Source organism: Meleagris gallopavo, chromosome 8, assembly GCF_000146605.3.
Source record: "Meleagris gallopavo isolate NT-WF06-2002-E0010 breed Aviagen turkey brand Nicholas breeding stock chromosome 8, Turkey_5.1, whole genome shotgun sequence".
NCBI classification, from domain to species: domain Eukaryota; kingdom Metazoa; phylum Chordata; class Aves; order Galliformes; family Phasianidae; genus Meleagris; species Meleagris gallopavo.
In genome coordinates, this window is record NC_015018.2 from 30,444,746 (window position 1) to 30,451,929 (window position 7,184).

A 7,184-nucleotide genomic window follows, 5' to 3' on the forward strand; every position below is an offset into this window, starting at 1 on the left:
AGTCTCTTTTCAGTGGTACGTGGAGACAGGACGAGGGGAAACGGACATCAGCTGCAGCACAGGAAGTTTCGCACAAATGTGCGTAAGAACTTCTTCACGGTGAGGGTGACGGAGCACTGGAACAGGCTGCCCAGGGAGGTTGTGGAGTCTCCTTCTCTGGAGATATTCAAGTCTCGCCTGGACGCCTACCTGTGCGACCTGGTGTAGGGAACCTGCTTTGGCAGGGGGGTTGGTCTCGATGATCTCTAGAGGTCCCTTCCAACCCCTACAATTCTGTGATTCTGTGATTCTGTGAAATATGTTGATTTTCCAAAAGGCAGATAGCTGATCCTTGGAGAACAGACTTTTTCCTGATATCTCCAGTGGGTCACCACAACCAAGGCTTGGCACTGTGAAATGCTTCTCGTGCAGTGCAACAAAGAGTGGTTAGAACATTTTATTTTCATGTGACAACGAAAACTAGATGAGATAATTACATTTCTGCAAACGCTGAAGCACTGTGCAATGTGTACTATTGGCACCTTAGTTTGCAGGTGGGGAAGCAAAATTGCTCTGAGGCAGAGGACTTGCATGAGAATGCAGAGCAGTGATCCACAGGAATGGTGTCCTTGGCTCTGGGCACTTGAGGCCGTATTTTCTTTCTTCCCTTGAGAAGTCAAAAACATTTTTTTTCTGTAAACATTTATTAATAAATCAATGAAACTGCTCTATTTTTCAGGATTACCCAACAAATAGCAGCACAGGTGTTTTATGAGAGATTGCATGATAAATGTGACGGAAGCCATCCCTGCATTGATAAAAGCATCATTCTTGTAGCACAGTGTAACTGGCAGGCCTCGTGCCTGGGGTCTGCAGAAGTGCAAAGCTATGCTGTTACCTCCAGTGTAAGTGCTGATCACTGTAGCAGATGACCAGTGAGTGGAAAGGTGTAAATCCAAGTTAAAATGCTAATAGTGCTATTGCACCAGCTCCTGTGCTCATGGCTGTGCAGTTTGTGTGTATATCCCAGGACTGCTTTAATGATATAGAACTGGATTTGGAGTTTTTTGATACGTGGAGAGAATGTGAGCATGGCAGGCTGAGGTGTCCTGCGTATCATGTCTATCATCAGTGCTGCCACCATGGTGATGTTAGCTCTGCTCCAGATGCCAGTTCCATGTTATGCAGGAGCTCTGCATGTGTAGTGCCCTAAAACTGCTGGGTGACTCACTGCAGCCTTCCAGTACCTAAAGGGAGCCTATAAACAGGAGGGGAGTCAAATCTTTGAAAGGGTAGATAACTGCAGGACAAGGGGAAATGGTTTTAAGTTGAGGGAGGGAAGGTTTAGGTTAGATGTCAGGGGGAAGTTCTTTACCAAGAGAATGGTGAGGTGCTGGCAAAGGCTGCCCAGAGGGGTTGTGGATGCCCCATCCCTGAAGGTGTTCAAGGCCAGGTTGGATGGAGCCCTGGGTAGCCTGGTCCAGCATTAGATATGGAGGTTGGTGGCCTTGCATGCAGCAGGGGGGTTGGAGATTCATGATCTTTGAGGCTCCTTCCAACCCAAGCCATTCTATGATTCTAATTCTGTGTATTGTAGGGATGCCTACATGGTCATGATAAAGAATCCTGCTCCTGTTGTCATCATTGCATTTTTATTGTAATCATCCATGTTTTATGTGGATTAGCAAAGCTGATACTCCCAGCTCCTTTTCCATGTCCAATTAACCCAATTAAATTCTGCTGCTTTTACTCAACAGAATCAAAGCGTCCGGCCTAAAGCTGCGGTTCTGCACTAACGAAACACAAGCGACCCGAGAGAAATTTGTGAAGAAGCTGCAGGGCCTGGGCTTTGACATCTCTGTGGCTGAAGTCACCGCCCCAGCACCAGCAGCCTGCCGCCTTCTGAAGGAGCGTGGGCTGAGGCCACACCTGCTCGTGCACGATGGTGGGACACCACTGGGACTTGGGTGGGGACAACCCAGAGGGATGTAGGCATTTGTGACCAAGCAGTGAAGTCCCATATCTCGGTGGTGGAAGCTCCTAGCTGTTCTGTTCCTATTCTTTCTTCAGTCATGAGACTGCATAACAGCATACATAACAGCATGGCTTCTTGAATGCAATCTCCATCAGTAGTGCAGTGAAGGTAGGCTGATAGAGTGACTTGGCAAAACAACAGCCAACGAGGCCTCCTTTTGCAGGGATATCTTTTTGGAGCAGTGAATAATAGTGTGAGAGGTAAAGAGCAAACTTCCCTGCAGACAGGCTATCCCCAGCTCTAGATGCCTGTGTGTATTAAGCCACTTAGAAGTGGGTGGCAGGAGCTCAGGCAGCAGTGGGAAATGGTTTATTTTTCTCCTCCTTGTGAAGAACAGCAGGATCTAGCCAGGAATAGAAGGAGGCCAAAGAACAGACTTGCATTTATTTGATTCAGACTTGTATTTATTTTTCTTAATACATTGAGAAATGAATGGAAGGAAACACAAATCTACAAGAAAACCATCAGTTCAGGTAGGATATGAAATGGTAAGGAATGTATGGATTTCTTTTCCTTTAGATCTTGTCCCTGAATTTGCTGACATTGATAAAACGAACCCAAACTGTGTGGTTATCGGAGATGCAGCAGAAAATTTCTCCTATGCAAACCTTAATGAAGCTTTCAGAGTTCTGATTGGATTGGAGAAGCCTGTTTTGATCTCCCTTGGAAAAGGGTGAGTTAGCACTGTTTGTTTCTCTCTCTTGTCTTTCTATTTTTTAATTTCACCCAATGCCTTTGTACTTAGTGGAAGCCAGATATTGGCATAGGCATTCATGCTGCCAACTTCTAAGTGGTTCATTGATGTGTCTAAATGGAGAGGTTGATCTGTTGAGGTATCTGTCAATGAAAGATCCTCAATGGATCTCTGAGGATCATAATTCAGTCACCAAACTTGGCCTCCTCTCTTGAGTCATTTTTTTTTTTTTGGAGTCTTTCCAGAAATGCAAGGAGAAACTGAAGTGAGAAGGTAAAGGATGGTATGGATGCAGCACTCACTGGGATGAGACCCACTTCATCACTGTGCAGATTTGCAGAGAGCACTGGCAATCACTCAACATGCAATGCCAAATCCTCCAGCTAACTTAGCAGATGCTCATCAGGAGGTCTCTGTGGTGCACTGGGTGGGGCATCTCATGAATTTCAGTTGTTGATGGTCATTTTTCTGCAATGCCCGAACTCCACCGAAACTGTAATGCAGGTGGGCCTATCTGGCCGCATGCAAAGTGTGGTGGCTGAGGAGACCTGAGGGGAGAGCCCAATGACATACTGAGAAATGGCTTGGCTGATATGTATGAGGAGGACCTGCAAAAGCACCTCTGCTTTTGAACTGACAAATTGGTAGCATAGACAATTTGATAGAATAGGTGTCAAAAGATATTTTTAATTATACTTTGAACATTAAAGTGAAATTTTGACTATTTATTTTCATAGGCAGAAAAACTCCAGTTCAGGAATTTTGAATGTTTTAGTGAAAACGTTCATTTAGATGTGTTCTGAGATTGTGAACAGGTGGGTATTAATGACAGTTCTGAATAAGGACAAATCCCAGTGGCCTTTGAGGAGTTATTCTTATCTGTTGCCCTGTGTATGGGCTTAAAAAAGAATATGCATGTTTAGTTTGAGGAAACCATAGAGACTTTTTTTCAGTGGTTCAATAGACCATAATGAGCGTGAAAGCCCTTCTGAGTTTGTGGGTTATTGATCCAGAAGGTAGATCTTATCAGCGAGGAGCAGTTAAATCCATTGTGTTGCCAATCCTTTCACTCACATGCTCTGATCCTATAAACCAGGGAAAAAAGTCCATGCAGTTTTTCTGTTGGAAAGATAAGGAAAAGCCATTATAAGCCAACAGCACAGTGGCTAACGTATGTAAAATAACCAAGCGTTGTGTGGCATCATATCATCTTTCAAAATGAAGTACAGAATCTACCTTTAAGATTGCAACATGAACAATGCCAGAATGCCTTTGTGCCCTCTGCATATAAAAGTATTTATTTGTTTAGTCCTTCGTTGATGTAGACAGCTCCAGAGCAGGCCCACGGTTTGTTTCTTTGGTGGGGTGTGGGTTTTATCTTTTTTTTAATTATTTTTTATTTTTTAATGAAGAATAACCCATGTTTGGATTTCCTGAGTTCAGTTTTTGCTCTTCTACAGTCAAACTTCTAAATACTGTGAATAAGAGTTCTGCAGAAATTGCTGAATAAGTAACTCTGGTAGGTAAGTTCTCAGACCTGATGAATGGAGATTATAAACTGGCCGAGTCGCTTAACAGTATATAGCTAAGATGCATCATCGATGCCAAGAGTCATGTGAAAGAAACAACAAACCACGAGTCAGCTTTCTTGCTCATGTGCAGAATCAGTGTGTGAGGACCTTAACAGCTCCTCTACCTGGAGCAAGCAGGTTGATTTCTGTTGAAGTTTTAGTTCATTCCATGGAAAAGGAAAGCGTCAGAATCAGTGAAGCAGAATGCCCTCCTCCTGAAAATGGAGTGATTTACATTTAGCATCTGTTTTGGGCTGAGAGTGGGAATTGGCTTTGTAATTTCTTCTGTCATGCCACTGTCAGAAAATTAAGCTGTTTACGCTAGACTATAGAAGGTTAATGGCTGTTCTAGCAAAGGTCAAGTGGTCATTTTAAAAGGAGGCTGTGCTGAATAATCGAAAATGGCAGAAGGATAAGGCATAAAATCTTCACTGACTGCTCATCCTACTTTTTTTTCCTGTCATACAGAAACCCATCTTTGCTCTGTTCAGGAGAGCTTAGAAGACCTGTGTTAACATGAATGGTTATTCCAGAAAAAGTCCATAAAGACTGTAATTAATTCATAGCAATAGCAACATTTTTGGAAGGAGTAAAGTCTAGTTTTGAGGACATTCTCAGTCCTGATAAAAATAAAGGCAAGTAAAGGCTGATGACAAGCAATGGTGGTCGCCTGTCTGGGGCCTCCTTCCACATTTACTGAAGGAGGTCTTGCATCTACCAAGGAGTACCTCTGCCTCTGACCAAAACGAGAGCACTGTGCCTGCTGTCCTTTGTGAGAAACTGGTACCCTGTGAAGTAGAAAATGGGGCAACTTCATCCCTAAAATAAACTTGAGGAAATCCCTTTGAATGAGTAGAGTCGTGTCCCAGATGCCAGATGGGCACCTGGTCTGAAATCTTTGCACAGTGCTGAGCCTGCTCTTTACTTAATTCCTGGTGCTAATTTAAGGCTTCAGAGTTTCTGATGACTTGACTTTTTGTTGCAGCCATATGGACATCTGTATAGGCAGAGAAATAATAAAATGTAGTTTCTTTGGATTTAACTGCCAACGTTTTCATTTCATTGGAACTTTATCACTTTCATTTCCAGACGCTACTATAAAGAAACTGATGGTCTGAAACTTGATGTTGGAGCATATATGAAGGCATTAGAGGTATTTTATAGCTTGCATTATGCTTACTCGCTGTGTGCACCTTGTTAAAGAGTCACTGGCATGAATATGGGTCATCATCTGTAATTACTCTCCTTGGTGGAGGAAGTTTTCACAGATTGAAACCCATTCGCTGCATTCTAAAAATGACTGGATTTATATTATTCATTTTTTCTATATTTAAACCATCGTGGTGTCTTTATTGGAAGTGAGGCCCTTGAAAGAAGAAACTGGAAAGCAAAAACACGGTGTATTTTCTGCAAGATATCCAAGAAAAAACTGAAGGTCCATTAATGTTTGGCATAGCATTGTTAACACAGCCCCTTGCCCGTAGCAATTTACAACACAGAGTCCTTATTCAGCAAAATACTTATGTGCAGTCTGTTTTTAAGCCAAAGTCTGTGCAGAACCCAGTAGATAAACTGACCTAAGGGTGAGAGAAGGGAACAATCATTACTCTCCTTTAAAGTGGCTTGCAGAGAGATTCTAAAAAAATTCATACTGAGTGAATGTAAATAATAAAACAAAGTATACAAACACAGAAGATAGTGGATGTAACATGCTTGAAGCACATTCATTTGGGTAAGTACGAGTTTTGGAGAGATTTTCTGCCTTCAAAAAGTTTGGACTTTTCATCATCATGGAACAAGCTAGAAATGTTTTATGTTTCCAAGTTTTCAGCACGTTGCTGGAGAGCAAAGCTTTTCAACTCCGACTGGTTACTTTAACCATTAAAAGTATGCAGGGAGGTTGAAGGAACTCTCCACATCTTTTAATGTGAAGGTTATTTGTTATTCCTGTCAGAGTGAGGCTCTCACAAACTGGAGGGGTGCTGGAACTGACTTGGTAGGCTGCTGTCATGACAGAGAATCAAGCAGGTTTGTAGCTCGAAATGCTTTAAGAGCACTTTCTCTTTTGACAGAGAGCACTGAACACTCCTGTTATCCAAGCTACCAGATAGTAATCTTCATCTCTAACCCATCGTGTTACTTAAGGCTGAAAATCAATATTTACATTCTTTTTATACAATTGACTGAAACTACGAAGTTGAACAAATCCTTTTCTGATCTTAATAGTGTTATCCGTGTCTTCCTCTCTCTCTTTTTTTTTTTTTCCAGTATGCCTGTGATGTTCAAGCTGAAGTAGTGGGAAAACCAGCGAAAGCGTTCTTTGAGTCAGCCCTAGCAGAAATGGGAGTTCCACCAGAGCAGGTAATGGTTCTGAATGATGGAAGACGTTGTGCTTCACAAGATAACAGCTGCTCTGAGGGCTGCAGCGAGGGGGATTTGCAGCTAAAATGTTATTTCCTTTGCTGTCACAATTGCTATTTTTTTTTAGTATGGTTCCTAAAGGGAAAGACAGGAAGCACCGACTGGCCCAAATCCCCTCTCATGTTGCTGATTTCATCAGGCTTTCCAGAAACACACTGAGGGTGTGGGATGCTCCCTGCTTGCTTAGTACGGCCCATTTTTTCCCTCTCTATAGTTGTGCCCTCTTTATTGATCTGTTGTTATATCACACAGGACATAAGGATGAGTATGAAATGACTAACAGACGGCAGTGAATTACAAGGCAATAACTCCATCACAGGCTTCTGGTGACATCATAAACAATTGGAGTGAAGTTTGGGTGGCTTGTAGGTCCCTGGAGCCTGGAGATGAAATTATGGCCCTGTAATTCACTGTGTGCTTGAGTTTTACTTTATTATAGAATGAGAAGATGGAAAAGACCTAGTAGGCCATCTCATCCATCTCT

General features: G+C 42.6%; 1 protein-coding gene across 1 annotated transcript; it reads left to right on the forward strand.

Annotated features, from left to right (window-relative positions):
- Positions 1–1,722: 1,722 nt before the first annotated feature.
- LHPP (phospholysine phosphohistidine inorganic pyrophosphate phosphatase) lies at positions 1,723–6,874 on the forward strand (the record flags this gene model as incomplete). The annotated part of the gene is made up of 4 exons (XM_019617878.1): positions 1,723–1,924; positions 2,534–2,687; positions 5,369–5,432; positions 6,548–6,874. Coding segments are annotated over 4 exons (732 nt in total), but the record flags the coding sequence as incomplete, so codon positions are not given.
- Between the last annotated feature and the right edge of the window lie 310 nt (positions 6,875–7,184).